The sequence below is a fragment of the Hetaerina americana genome, unplaced genomic scaffold (genome assembly GCF_022747635.1).
Source record: "Hetaerina americana unplaced genomic scaffold, ioHetAmer1.1.p SCAF_4, whole genome shotgun sequence".
NCBI classification, from domain to species: domain Eukaryota; kingdom Metazoa; phylum Arthropoda; class Insecta; order Odonata; family Calopterygidae; genus Hetaerina; species Hetaerina americana.
In genome coordinates this window covers 103,319,553-103,335,771 of record NW_027286985.1, presented here as the reverse complement: position 1 = coordinate 103,335,771, position 16,219 = coordinate 103,319,553, and the positions used below count along the sequence as shown (strand labels likewise).

Genomic DNA, 16,219 nt, shown 5'->3' with positions numbered 1-16,219 from the left:
TTACTGAGACTAAGAACATTTACTGTCAAAAGGGAAAGAAATGTTTTCACTAGAACCTCGTAATTTAAGGTTTCCCATGGTACAGAGCATTCCATTATCTGAACAGGACTCAAGCCCTCGGCTCGAATTAGCCACGGACGCAGGGGCAGGCATCGTGCTTGTGCTGGGAATCATGGTTTCGCATGTACGCGTACACCGGCACAATCGATACCGACCAGACTAGGTCCCCACGAGCGAGCCACACCCTCTATGAGCCGGGGTCGGAAACACAGGCGCTCAAATGACTTTTCACGTGGCCAAGGCAACCGTGCGTCACACACCCTACGAAACGGTTTTTTCCCACGACGACGGCTACAAGGATGCGGCGGTGGCCAATCGTGTTGTACCCCCGGGCGTCTAAACACTATGATTCACTTATCAACTCCCCGAAACATCACGAAAAATACCAAACGAGATAATCGCTGCTATCAAGGGCCAGAGAGCAGCCAGCATGTCTCCCTGAACACGGGCTCTTGCACACAATTACGAGATAAATTAACGTCACAATCACTCAAGTCCATTAGGCCAATTACAACGGAAGTCATACTGAATTGAATTGGTAAGACGTGTAACTATTTCACACATTCCTGTAGAGGTTTTAAGGTTTCCTCCAGAAGATATCAGGTATCTGACCTCAAGAATAATGTGAACGCGTTGATACCGTGGTCATCTAACGCAGAAATGAATTATGCGACGGGAAAACTTTCTAATTTAAAAAACAATCACCAGAAACCATAGAAATGAAAAATTAATGTCAGCAAACAATACTTTTTGATACAATTTTATTTTCATCAAAAAACACCCTCATTGTTCCAAAAACAATTTCAGCAAGTAATAACCACTAAACAACATTTATCAACCTGTGGGTTGGTTTGATAGGCACTGGGCAAGTTCACTTAATACTAAGCCTGATGGCATGTAAAAATCACACATCAGGGTAGGGGGGCCAGTGATGGTTTTCCAGGAAGAACTGGTACCCGAAAAATCACACAGCTATGATAAAGCCAAAGCTGCCATGAGGCATCACCCGGAATCGAACCTGGGTCCTCTCTTTAGAAACACAACACTGTCCACTGGATTACCAAGCCACACCCTGGCCCAGCAAGTCATAGATTTGAAAAAAATTCATTGATTCTCATCGAAGACAAGTTTTCAGGGGCTAGAGAGATACATGAAAGTTTTTTATTCTGAGCTATAGGACTTCCTAAGAGAAATTGAATTAAGTAAATATAATCCATAATTTTGAATTCCAAAACATGTTGACAGTGTTATGTTGAAAGTGCAGTTTGTAATGAGTGAGAAGGTTCACCGCTGGAATCACCACTTGAACTAGGTTTTCAGCATGTTACTCACTGAAGTACCATTTTTAAAGACTCGAACAAGCTATTAGCATTAAGCAAGACAAGATGCTCCAATTTGATAATGATAAGTGCTTGAAATAAAATAAGCATTACATTTAAATTCTACATAAACAAAGACAATGTTTGCTACACTCATACATAAGTCCTGTTCACTCATCATGATAAAACAAAATTGAAAAGTATATCACATCTTTGGTTACAATACCCAACAAATCAAAACAAAATAACAAATCAAACACAGATAGATTGAAAAAGTATTAGCATTACCAAAAAATTGGCTGAAAACTAATGAATTGATATCATCTGTAGATATGAGTAGAGCTAAGTCATATATTCATGTGGAAGGGCTTAGTAGCAGGGATCCTAAAAAACTGGATTTTCAAGTTACTATATATTAGCCCATTTACCAGAGGTGAAAAGTTTTCAGTTTCAATTTTTTAAATAAAAGATTGCTATTTTTCAGACCTAGTTATTGATTGAAGGAAAAACTTAACTGAGTTCAAAATTTTAGCCATAACATGTACAGAAGTATGTTACATCAGGATACTATTTATGAAGATTTTTCCAGGGAACCAGAGCAATGTGAAGAATGATGTTATTCCAAACGGATGTTACCACCCATTAAACTTTAACAACTGAATAAGTTATTTGGGTTTACAAAAAAAATAACATCCAGGATAGATGAATATAACTTATTGAAAGAATCCAGCGAGGGAAAAAGAATATATCCTCATTTCCTGCTTCGACTACTCTTGGTCAAAGACACAATGGAGGTGCATGTGGAGGTTTCCTATGCTCCAAGTCCAAGGAATAGGATCAAAGAAAACATCCACAAATCAAAGGCTAGAGTAATGGCATTCCACACAAGTATAAAAGACTGAAGCAAAGTACGCTGAAGAAAGGTGCAAACCATCTCAAGTGTACGCAAGAAAGACCTTGACCATAGGTTAAGAAGGTTCACACAGAAGTACGTAGCTGTTAGGCAATTTATACTGATGACTAAACTGTGAAGCAGACATAACAGAGAGAGAAGGGAGTAGATGAACGGGGCACTTTGCTTTTTATATCGCTTACAAAGCTTTCATTTGTATCACTGAATAAGTAAACTTTGTATTTTTTCACACTTAACTTTATACCACCACCAGTTTTGACGCATAGGCAACATCATCAGGTGTTGATGCATGATGATGACCAGATACCTGATAATGTTGCCTATGCAGCAAAACCAGTAGAGTGGAATAAAATTTAGCGCAAAAAAATACCAAGTTTACTTATTCAGTGATTCATAATTCTCATAAAGTTGAGCCTGAAGCCATTGAATTCTCTCATTTGGAATTTACTTAATAAAGTATATCACCCAACATTTCTTCATCCATCTCATTATAAAGAGCAAGGCAAACGCTTAAATCAATAGAAACTTTTTAGATATCACAGGATGTCACACACAAGCATAGAAAAAAGTTTAATAATATGCATAGTTATACTTACATAACATTTCTGCAGCAATCTACATGTGAGACCAAACTCTATATTTGATAAACAAAAACATAGGCACCAAAAACAATGATGTCGGATGAATTAAAATCAATTATAATGCCCTCAATTTTCCATTATGAAACTCAAAGCCAAATAGATAAGTAGAAAATAAGCATGACAATAAAATCCTGGACTTCCTCGTCAAGAAAATTCATTTGAATCTGCATGTAAGATACAATTTAGGTCTAATTCATCATTTCCCAGCATCCCCTTCAGATAACATCATGAAGCGTAATGATTGAGAGTGCCCCTCTTGCCTTTGCTGGCTCACATACTCTCTATCTCTGACGCATCACCCCCTTGAAGCCTCCCCCCTTGAACACAACTTTGCATCGCCAATGCCAATAACTTCTCTTTTCCTAAGTTTCAATCTTCTCACCAAACCATCTCCTCATTTAAGTCCTTCCCTCAACTGTGGTCTACACATATTTTAATATTCTTAAATTTGAAGAATTTATTCAAATTCTATTTTTATTGCTGTTGCCAATTGTTTCATTATTGTGAACTTCCACACTTCAAAATGGTCAGTTAGAGCTATACGTGATGCAAGACTAATTACATCCAATGACTAACAAGCAGAATGTTTGCCTTATGTTTCATAATGAAAATCTCATCCTTCAGCTTATAAGTCAAGCCTCACAAAAAAATCTATCAATTTCAAAGGGCCATGCATTGTACGTATCAGAATGAATACTGATTAGCAATAACATTATTCTAATTTAAAAGAAGTTCCTATTAATTATAATTTGATAACAATTGTTCACATTTTTCTCTCCAACCATTCGATTCTCTTAAAATTTTTGCATGCAAATTAAATGTAGGTTTCCTAATAATTCGATGGTGGATTTTAAAGCTCAACTGTTTGAATTATGATAACATATCAATCGAGACTGGTTCTCCAATAGATCAACCGACACTGTGAATGGTAACTGATCTAAAAAGAAACACAAAGTACATTTAATGTACATAGCTGATTATATTACGGCTGTATGAAAACTAATAAAAACATTGACTTGGAAAGAGCAAAGTACTCACAATGCAACTGCTTGATTTAGCGAACAAATTCATATGGTAGGATCTGTAGGTGTGATATTGCAGAGTGATATGGACAGAGAGGATGACACGAAGCAATGGCATTCTTTATATTACTCTTATAAGAGTGCCAGAAGACATTTTTTTGAAGGAATAGAATAATGCTGCCAAATTAAAGTTATGGTGGCCATGGGAAACCTCAAGAGTATTTTTCATGCTTTCCAGGAATGAGCCCTTCTGCTACTGAATTATATGTAAAAACCTTCTCTCCACAGTCAGTGATCTCGAGAGGATAGTAGAAGTGTTAAACACCAAATACTATGTATCACTATTTGACTGAAAACAAAATAGGCCGACATCATTTGCCAATCCCCCACAAGTTTGGCAAAATACATAAGAGAATGGCAGGTTAAATATGTTCAATAATTCTATCTAAATGCTTACAACAATTATTACAATTACTTCTCACGTTAGCTTCATGAAAAACTCAATGCATTTAATATTTTAGGTTGCTCGCACATGCTTAAACTTCTCCAGCACAAAATCTTCAAACTATAGTTCTTACAAAACATGGTGATTTTTGGGGGTTGACATATATTCAGCCAAATATGGCGGAAATCGAAATATAATTTTAATCCATAAATAAAAAGCCAATTGTTATTATTTGGTAGTACCATTACCATTTAAGGTATTTTTCAGGATGGACAAAGGCTAATCATCACTAACTTTCTTAGCACAATTTAACGAAACACAATTTGATGATCCCAACTACAATAGCTGTTCTTCAATTCTGCATATATTCTACCTCCCTTCATTCCATTCAAAATCCAAAAAACCTTTTCCTCCCCTTTCCTCACTTTTCTAATACCCTTCCCTAAATCACAGTCTTTAATATTCCATTGTCAAGCCAAATGCCAATCATTTCTGCCTGCTCTGAATTCCTCTCAACAATGCACTCTCCTCTCCCATAATGTGCAGTACTTTACAAAACCAATACCAATTATAGATAGGATTCCTCAATGAATTGTAAAATGATGGCGACACACTGAACACAACAGTAAAAAAATCATGCATCAAAGAAGAGCTTTTTCAATTCCCTGTGATGATTTCAGAACCTACAGATACCCTTGGTGTCTTTCATACATTTATTTCGCACGAGAACAACTCCAGCCCCTTGGAAACACTTATTTTCTGCTACATCAACCCAGTCAAAACTAATACATTCAAATCCATCATTTTCCTACGTTGGATGAACATAGATATACAAGTTAGTATCTACTTACAGAATACGGCCAAATTCATCGCGGGGTATTTCTCCACTGCCGGCACGACCACTCTCCATCAGCATATTCCTGTAGGTGTTCACCTTGGCTTCAATTTCTTTACGGGAGCAACTAAAGAAGAGAGAAATTTAATTAATCATTAAGCTAAAAGGAAAAAATTTCAGCACATGTAAATATTAACTGGATATCACAACTTCTTTGTGTATAAAAGCAAACTTTCCATCACCATTACTTGTGTGAATGAGACTGGTGACATAAAAGAGTAAATGACTCAATTCTCTCTGTATATCACCAGGTGGGCACCATCGAAAAATTTAAAATATAGGCATAAAATTTTCATCATGTTTTATTTTATGCCAGGCACACTGCTGGATGGTCCAAGCAAATAAAACCATGGTTCTTTTTCGAACCCTGCTAAGATTATATCAAACAATGACATGCTATGTATAGTAATGCCACCTGAACATACACGTACTTTCTTACTTATCATTGTAGGATACGAGAAGTATGATGGTGAGAATGATTATCATTGTCAATAGGTGACTAAAAATCATGCACGCTCTTCTTTGAAATTCCATAATCTTAGTGTTTGCCATGTCTGGACCCAAGTGACATCTCTTTCATCAAGGGTTCAAGTGGCTTTTGCCAACACCCACAGGCTTGGGCAGCACAGTCAGGGTATTACAGGTTGAATTCACTTTTAAACTTACCAATATGCTTATAATTAACACGATTTTACTCTTGCAACAGTTGAATGAGTAATTTATTTTAGGTTGCTTGAGCATGCCTGGAATTCGGTGGCACAGAATTTAAAAATATTACTTTTTCCAAAATAAACTGACATTTTCTTTTGGAGGAGGGGTGAATGCAGCCTCTATTTGGGCAGATTTAGGACTGCATTTATAATTTTTTCCCACAATAACATTTAACATGAATGCTCGTTTTTCAAAAACGCCAAGATTAAATGTTTCTCTTATGGGATCTTAAACTGCACTATTACAAGAAATACCTCTGCCTATTCCTGTAATATATATACATAATTATAGCAACTTAATAAGTAAGACAAGATTTCAATATGCAAAGTCTCAAAATAAGTTAGCCATGACAAATTATACTCATTTTTGGTAACATTGATTGCAATTAAAATAGAAGTGCATTCCCAATTATCATCAAGTACTTTTACTTATGTCCACATTAAAGCCAAGTGTACCATTACTGCATGATATAATGTTTGAGACTAATGAAAACTATATCTCAATGGGAATATACATGGGAGATGCCTGAAGTACCTGGCCTGACCCAGAGGTGGCAGTATTTGTTTGATAAATATCACTGTATTAGGAAGTATGCAATCTATAAAGCATATGTTTCAAGTTCGAAGACGGCACGTTGTTAAGCATTCCTTGGGCAGCCACCAATATTGAACGTTTTCAGTGAATTTGCGAAAATGGAGCAAATCGGTCATCGTAATGTGATACAATACTTTCATTTGAAAGGCCTCAGCCCAACCAATAAAAAAAGCTGAACTGGATTCTACTCTGGGTGAGTCTGCTCCTTCGTTTACAACCAAAGAATATTGGGTGGCAGAGTTTTAACGAGGCCGTACGAGCTGTCAAGACGAGCATCACATTGGTCGACCAAACGAGGTGACGACTCCAGAAACGGTGAAGAAAATCCACTATGTGATACTGGATGACCGCCGACTGAAAGTGCGCTAGCTAGCATACATAGTAGGCATTTCAAAAAGTGCGGTACATCGCATATTAACTGACAATTTGGACATGAGAAAGCTGTGCGCAAGCTGTGTGCCGCGTTTGCTCACACTAGAGCAAAAACAGTGCCGTGAAGATGTTTCTATTGAGTGTTTAGCAAAGTTTCACAGCAACAGAGCAGCATTTTTACGCCGTTTCATAGCCATGGATGAAACATTGGCCCATTACTTCACACCCGAAACAGAAGTACACTCAAAACAATGGATTCAAAATGGAGAACCAGCTCCAAAGAGGGCGAAGACCGTTTCATCAGCAGGCAAGATCGTGGCGTTGGTTTTTTGGGAAGCGCGTGGGATAATTTTCATCGACTATCTTGAAAAAGGAAAAACTGTCTACGGTGAGTATTATGCGCACTTATTACAACGTTTGAGCGAAGAAATCAATCAAAAGCGGCCGCATTTGGCTAAGAAGAAAGCGTTGTTTCATCAAGACAATGCACCAGCTCACAAAGCCGTTATTGCAATGGCCAAAATTCATGAATTAAAGTTTGGATTGCTACCTCATGCCTCACCCTATTCGCCAGATTAAGCCCCCTCGGATTACTAACTGTTCGCAAACTTGAAAAAATGGCTCGGTGGTCAAAGATTTTCCAACCATGAACAAGTGATATCGGCAGTTAATGGCTATTTTGAGGAGCAAGACAGTTCTTATTAAAAATAGGGTATCGAACATATTGAACATCGCTGGGAAAAATGTATAGAACTGAAAAAAGATGACGTTGAAATATAAATACATTTTTTCCATAATTTTTGTGTTTACTTAGTTGGGTCGGGTAGTTTTAGGATTGCCCTGGTATGTTACAACTCACGGAACATTCGACTGCTTTCCTTCAGTTGTTCGCACACTACTGCACTAAGACACACCTTTCTCCTTAAACCAACACGATTGCGGCGCTGATAAAAGAAAAAAGGGCGGAAGCCTATAACAGGTGGTACTCCATTTTCTGAGAAGTCCTTCAAAAGGTTTTTTCTTGTCTCGCGATTATCCTCAGTTCGATTCCCCGAAATCGCATCGAATACTGCCAACAGCGGACTAACGGCGACCGAAAGCTATATGGCTATGGCTATCCTACCGAACTCAGTAATACCATAATATAGTTAAATGAAGATACTTAACCTATTGGCAATTCAGGTCAAAGCATATAAAACTTGCCATAGAAAATGAAAAGAATAATAATTCAAAGAAAATGATTGAGACACTAGACCAAATACATGAGAACCAAAATATGACTCCACAAATCTGCCACACTCCATGCTCGCTAAAACACTTAGATTCCTAAACATAGATTACTGAGGCAGATAATAAGCCAACGGCTGAACACAACATTAGGCTTCATTGACTACTCAATATTAGCGCTTTTCCCTAAAACCCTGTATGCATGGCAGATTTATCTTTCTCCAAATTTAAAAAATGAATCATTGGATAGCGCTAGAAAAACAAAAGAGAAACACTGAAGATTTGAAAGTGGTCTCTCGCAATTCTCATCAAGTTTGCAAACTACAACGATTCCGGAAAATAGCTAGAAGATACAATAATGAAAATGGAAAACTTCAATCATATGAATCAGTCATGAGGGTTAGTTCGGGAGGTCGTATTAGAGTTCGCCTCGCACTAAACCCTAAGGTTTGTTTAATGTAAACACCTAGACCTCTTTCTCATCATGAGTCAATTTTGCAAGAGAGGCGCGGTTTATTAGTTTTTCCCGCTTGCGGTTTCCCCACGGAAGATTTCGCACCCGAAAAATCACACGGCTTGGTTGAATTTGAAGGAGATCGGGATACGTCCCCCGGATTTTGACTCGGAGTCTTCACGAGCGCTCCACCCCACAACGTTACTACTACACCAACAATTATACTAATGCGGCGGTTGATTTTATTCGTGACTGAATATACCTACCTAAGTGATAATACCGCATTCACGTTGATACAAATTGCGTTGGAAAAATATGCACAATTTCATTACAATAGCAATAAAAACGATAGAGGTTAGTATCCTGGAACGCAGCCAAAAACGACACCTTCTCATGACCAGATTCGTTAAAATTTGTCATAATAGGAACACAAGTGTGACGGGTCTCTTAGGGGATATGGGCTGGTAGCCACTTGAGATACAAAGAGAACAAGCGAGACTTTTAGAAAGGTCCAGAACAAACGAGTTTAACGATGACACCAAAGGAATTGTTATGGCCCCACACTACTTAGGTATATCAGAACGCGTAAATAAAAAAGGGAGATAGATTCCAGTACAGATAGATATAAACACTCATTCTTTCCCCGAACAATCAGGAATCATAATAATAAGCAACCGAAGTCACTTTATAAACATTAAAAACATTTAATTTACAATTCGGAACAAAATCAAACATTGCAAAGACATCTGGTATATTTGTAGGTGCATGTGTATGTTAGTTGGTAGTCTGGGTGTTAACATGTGTGTGAGTTGTGGTTTTGCATGACTGTATACCATGTTTTGTTTGTGGATAGTATAAATTTGTGGCTTTTGCTTACGGTTTTTTTCTTAATTAAGGATAGTACCCTAACACCCCCCGCCACAAGCCCTTGCGGGGTATTAAGTAGATGTTGATGAGTAGACTCAAGAACATCGGCCTTGCTGTCATTGTGATCTTTCGGGTTATCTTGCCCTTACCAGACATGATCGCGTGAACGGGGCTTCAAAGACTCCTGCAGGCGATTACCAAGGGATAGCACTCGAGTCGCCCCCAGCTGTTTACACCCCGGCTGGTTTATCGCGACGACGCCGTTTAATTAAATGGATCCGCCTAAACCAACCCCAACCCCCCCGAACCGCCTTCCCTTCCCGCCCGCTGTCCCCGCACCCATCCGCGCTCCGGGTCATCATCAGCTGCTCACCCTCCCTCCCTCCCACAACGGCCAACCGACCGCCGGACAGTTCACTCCGATTCCCCGGGCAATGACGACGCACAAAAGACGGGTGGGGGGAATAAATGGGCGGGGCGCCCACTCCTTCCCCTGAAACCGCTGCGAAAGGCACACGCGCCCACACCCCCTTCCGGCTCCCGCTCGCCGAATCTTGACGGGACAGCTGGCGATGCACGCAGATACCGAAATCACGCTTTAACTTTAAAATAAAGGTCGTGGGGCAGGGGGACTCCGGACGGGGGGTGAGAACCACCCGTGAGTACACGTGGTGGCGACAGGCGCTAAGCTTGTCGCGTGCGACATTTGGCGGCGATGTGTCATCCGAGGAGGGGGGGGGCGCACACACCGGTATTTTGGGTTCCAAGTCCTCCAACGACTGGCCAATTCAATATCTGCGTCTCGCGCCCGAATTTAGATGAACAGCGAGGGCCCGCATACTTGGATGCTTAAAAGCAGACATCACAAAATCGTGTTTTACGGAGCCGAACAATCTCATACGCTGACGCCTTCAAACGGATGGATTCTAAACACCTTACAGGCGCCGAAATGGGCGACTTGTCAACGACGAGGAGGAGGCGGCTTTGCGATGCAGGTTTTGCGTCGTTTCCATGATTTAACTAACATGAAAACAATGAATGAAATACGGAATCCGGAGTGACGAGCACACTCCATACACGCGTTTAGGTTGTAAAGGTAATCATTAATTTAAAAAAAATTCTCCTAAAGACCATTAAAAAAAGCATACTGCGGTTGTGTGGTAATCTGAAAGTAAATCATTATTTGATCGATTCTTTTAGATATTTTAGTGCCCTGCAAGCCACCGCTAGGGTGCGTGGCAGGGGGTGAATACACACCAGACTAATTTAGACCCGAATATTTTTACCCCTACCGCGGTCGGACATGTTATTCTGATCCCTTCTCGTTCGTGAAAAATTGGCATTTTAAATCTATCTGTCCTACACTTAATTTCTCTAATATATCTCCTAGGATACTGCGATGGGGGTAGTAATAATACATTTCCAGCATCACTGCTATAGACACAACCTTCCCATTTATGCAAGAGTTGTGATCTGCAATTTAACCTTCTTTCTCCGTGAATGATTCCCAACTTAGCTCCTCTAATAATGCTGATACGCCAATCAGTTTGTCATAACAACGTTTTACAAATCTAGCTCCCCTATACTGCACGCGATTTCATTCGGCAATCAATCTAACTTCGTGAGGATCCCATATACTAGAAGCATATTCTAAATGAGGCCTAACCGGCGAAATATAACAATTCTCTTAGACCTTTTAAATTTACCAAGTACTATTCTCATAAACCCTAATTATTTTGTTAGCTTGCCCACATATTCCTCGTATGCATGCACGTATTTCACTCAGGAGAGTCGTGAGTGAGGGTAACCTCTAGGTATTTAATTGAGTCTACACATTCCATCTCGGTGTTCCCGATGTAGTAGGCGTTCAGTTGCAGTGGAAGGAACTATTATTCCAAAAATTCATCACTGCGCACTTTATTATGCTTAATTCTAATTGCCAAGTGTCGCACCACTGTTGCATAGCATCATGGTCATCTGATAAAGCTGCTGTATCCTTAGGAGTACGGATATCAAGATAACCCACAGCATCGTCGGCAGATAAACGTATCTTACAGTTGACTATGGAGTCGATATCGTTAAAGTAAAATAGGAATAAGAGAGGTCGGATAACACTTCCCTGGTGGACAAATTGAAATGACTTCCTCTGCATTATAGCCAATAACTTCTATGACCACTCTTAGTACCCGATCATTAAAAAAGGCTTTCATCCAAGCCAGGATATTTTTATCTATGCCACATGCTAATAGCTTTGCGAGTGGTTTACTATGAGGTACTTCATCGTAGGCTTTTTTAAAATCTATAAAAACCGCGTCCACTGGAACGTTGCTCTCTACCACCCTTTCGGAAACCGTGCTGAGTTTTCATTAATAACTCCTGATTTTCCGGGTTGTCTCGCGATCGAACTAGCAACCATCGTACAGGGTCGCACACAAAAGTGGTAGGACTGATTTTATCTGGCGCGAACGGAGCGGTGGAGGGGGGTCTGCTTGGCAGGGTAAGGTGGAGGGGGCTCTTAGCAACAGACCAACACCAACCTCAGTCGTCTGCGGGCTGTCGTTGAGTGAGGACACCGATTTTAGTGAAGCAAGATTTTGTCCGCGTCGAAAAACAAAATGAATCTGAATTTAGAGCAACGTTATTCCGTGAAGTTGTGTGCGAAACTCGGGAAAACGGCAACTGAGACCCTCGATATGATCAAGCAGGCTTATGGGGACACTGCCTTAAGCCGTTCCACAGTATTTGAGTGGCACAAGTTGTTTAAAGAGGGTAGGGAGCTCGTTGAAGACGACCATCGCTCCGGACGGCCGTCTACGGCAAGAACCGACACGAATGTGGACAGAGTGAGGACACTGCTGAACACAGACCGACGCTTAACCAGTGAAGAAATTGCAGACCAGTCGGGTATGTCTGCATCCAACGTCTAACGCATTGTTTCACAGGATTTGGCCATGCGCAAGGTGTGCGCCAAGATGGTGCAGAAAATTCTGAGTGTCGACCAGACAGCTCCTGGCCAAATACGGCGTTGCCACGTTGCCGCACCCGCCCTATTCACCTGATCTGGCACCACCGGAGTTCTTCTTCTTCCCCCTGATGAAAAGACAGCTCAAGGGACGAAGTTTTGACTCGATTAAGGCCGTTCAAGAGGCTTCGACGAGGGTCATCAACGGCATCCCCAAAGAAAATTTCCAGCGGTCGTACGGGGAATGGGAGCAACGTTATACTAAGTGTGTAGCAGCTCAAGGAGCATACTTTGAAGATTATTAAGTCGATGTAAGTATATCGTCAGTAAAATTCTTGTAAAAAAACCAGTCCTACTACTTTTGGGTGCGACCCTGTATATCTTCCATAACCGCGCATGAAATGGATGTGAGGGAAATTTGAAGTCGCAATGCTTTCCTAACACCCGCGTTATACCATCTAGGTTCCGTGTAATCTTTTATAAATTTACTGGAAATAAACTCGTTGACAGCTGAGCGCGTATTCTCAGGGAAGTGATTCCACGTATCCTCAGTATTTCGATGGTTAAATCTCTCGCATTAATTGGAAGAATATTTCTTTAGCAATGATGTTGACAATGTATCGTCCCCGCCGTACTACGGTAGGCGAGATCATGTCAGTAAAATCAGAGAAATTAAGTGTAGAACAGGTGGATTTACGAGGTGTAATTTTTCCCACAAACGAAAAGGGATCAGAAATATTTTGTCCGACCGCGGTAGGGGTAAAAATATTTAGGTCAAAAATAGTCCGGTGTGTATTCACCCTCTGCGATTAACCCTAGAGGTGGTTTGCCGGGTAATAAAAATAAACTAAAAAATACCCAAAAATACTAAAAAATACTTAACATTATTTTTCCTATCCCTTTGATTTGTAAAAATAAGTCATTTTTTAAGGACAAGGAAATTTTGAGAGGATGAATTCCGCTTATTTAATGACAAAGGTGGTCGATGGTTTCTCATTACTTTAACGGAATGGGAGCGAGATCAGCGATGGGCACGGGTAACGCTCCCTCTCTTGCCAACCTACTCGAGGGGAAACTAGGAAAGAGTGTCTCGTTGCCCTTTCTCTTAGGCATGAAGCCTGGGCGACGCTTATCGATGCCGTTTTCATCATTTGGACCCATTGCTATGAACCCCTAATGAGTTTCCTCAATGTCCTAAACACTTTCTCCTCCACACGTTCCACATCCACCAACTCCTTTTCTCATAACACTTTCTTAAAATCGGACATCCGCATAAAACGCAATAACACCTTCGCAACATCCCTCCACATAACACTAATATCAGAAAACGTTTTCTCTGCACTTCGACAGCTAACATTCTACACACACCAAACATTCGATCCCGTACCCACTATCAATCCGTGCCCATCGCATTTTCCGAGCAAAGACAAACTGGATGTTTACATCAATGCTCCACATCCCTGGCAAAGAATCAATATCCGCAGCCTCTTCTTAAAAACGCATTCGACTCCAAACGCCAATTTTTTCCCAAGCGACAAGAAATTCCACGGTTAATACAACCCACTTTTATTCATTGTACGTAAACATTTTCTCAGTGCAACGACGCGTACGAGAAAGACAAACGCGTTGTCACGCCATAACATGAACGTCGCCGGCCTCCGCTGATTTGAGGCAGGTTGAGGTATCTCCGGGTGAGCGGCAGTTTTTTTCCACCACGCGGCCGACGAGGAGAAACTGAAATCGTCGGGGGAGAGGAAGCGGGGGTGACCGTGTCACATGCAAACAAAAAACGGCGGGGGAGGACTGACCTACGTAGGGAACAAATGCCGGGAACGCCGTCTCGGACGACTGCCCCCTCTCGACCCTTCAGTCCAAGACAGCTGCGAGTTTGCCTATGGACACCACTGAGATACGTACATATCGCATGCCCAAGACGGACATGAACTCTATCGACATGATAAAGTCATGTCGGTTGGGCGAGACATTTTTAATACATTTTTAGCACCCCGCAAGCCACCGCTTTGGTGTATGGCAGGGGGAGAACCAGACTAATTTGGATCCCAATATAGTTACCCCTACCGCGGTCGAACAATGTTATTCTTATCCCTAATCGTCCGTGGGAGAAATGAGAGCTCGTAAGTCTATCTGTTCCAACACTTAATCTCTCTAATTTCATTGACATGAACTCTCTTACCGTAGTACGATGGGGGTAATAATAAAGAGACATTCTTCCAATTTACCCAAGAGATTTAATCTGTAATTTAACTTATTCCAAAGAACGGCGGGAGATGCCGCAACAGTATTTGACAGAATTTGACTATGTATAAACAGCCAAATGTTTAAAAGTTGGCTTTAACCTAGTGAACCATGGCGCGTCGCGCACGACTACCAATGCCTGCGACATTGTACGTGCGGTATTTCGTCACAACATCTTGTTCCTTTAAAAGGCCCAACATTTCAGAACTTAACAGGATGCCTCGATAGCTTAACCGGCTGAAGCACTCGACCGGGCATTGAGGGATCCGGGTTCGAATCCCGATCAAGGCGAATGATTTTAACACTCAAATTGTTGCACTCATGAATAATACATTGCTTTTAGGATTGTATATTGCAACTCACAGAACCACTTCTCAGGAATAAATACCGCGCATCGATAGATCCGTTCCCCTCAATCCTTCTCATCGGCTAGGTTCGAATCGCGTCAGACACCGGCACGACTGAGTAAATGACATGATGGTCTCGACCCCGCTCTCCTGGACGAATTCGAAAGCAGCCAACGGCCACCACGCCTGTCATATCACGCGGGTGGGCTCGAGTGTGAGTGATCCCCTCGCAAGGGCTCATCTACCTGACGATCTTATTGCAGATCCTACGATACCCCTAGCCCCCCCCTCTCTGGACCCGTGCAACGAGGAAACGGGGGCGTTGCGATGCGTAGGACAGCATTTACGTATTTCAGCCGGGAGGGGCTTTCCATGGTGCGAGAAGGAAGGAAGGAGGGGTTGAATAAAAAAAATATTGATCGGCCCCGGACACAAGCGAGATGAGAGAGGGAATGTAGGGGGAGGGACTTAGCGGTGGGGGTAGGGCGTTGAAGAGGGAATGCGAGGGGGAAGGAGGGTCGGGGGTAACACGAAGCGTAGGGAACAATGATAGAAATGTACATGTTACGAGGACGAGTTCATTTGTTCCTTCACATACGGTTGGCACGCATTGGAGAATGCGGTGGGCTCAATTTTTTCCAAACTGTTGAAAGAAACAAGTTGCTACTGCGAGGGGCAATGCGCGTATGTATGCCTAGGCATGTGTAGTAGTAGTAGTTTTGAGGGGAGGCGACCGACAGCTAAGGTCATTTGCGCCATAGGGGAAGGACAGGAAAGGATGAAGGGTGGAGAGAAACCCGGCGTCGGCATTAGCCTACTCTTTACGAAAGGCGCCAAGGGGTCCGCGGCTTAACGTCCCATCCGACGGACGGCGTACTCGCCCAAAGTGCCCTCCACAAAGCACCTCAAGTAGGGATCGAGATACCTCTGAAAAATATTCAACACCGCCGGGATTTGAACCCGCGCCCTCAGGGTGGGAAGCCTAGGCATGTGTGTTATATGTATAGATATAAACCATAAACGCAGTAATCAACCCTAAATTCGGTTCGGCAGTTGATGGTAGGGTTCACCCAGTACTAAGCCCTACACGGCATGTGAAAATTCACACATCAGGGTATGGAGGCCATTTCCTTT

General features: G+C 41.6%; 1 protein-coding gene across 1 annotated transcript in view; it reads right to left on the bottom strand.

The window, feature by feature from the left end:
• Srrm234 (Serine-arginine repetitive matrix 2/3/4) overlaps positions 1-16,219 on the bottom strand; it is an 88,317-nt gene that overhangs the window by 54,625 nt on the left and 17,473 nt on the right. The window contains exon 3 of the mRNA XM_071590753.1: positions 5,252-5,362. Coding sequence (XP_071446854.1) covers positions 5,252-5,362 — 111 coding nt within the window. The remainder of the gene's footprint in view (positions 1-5,251; positions 5,363-16,219) is intronic.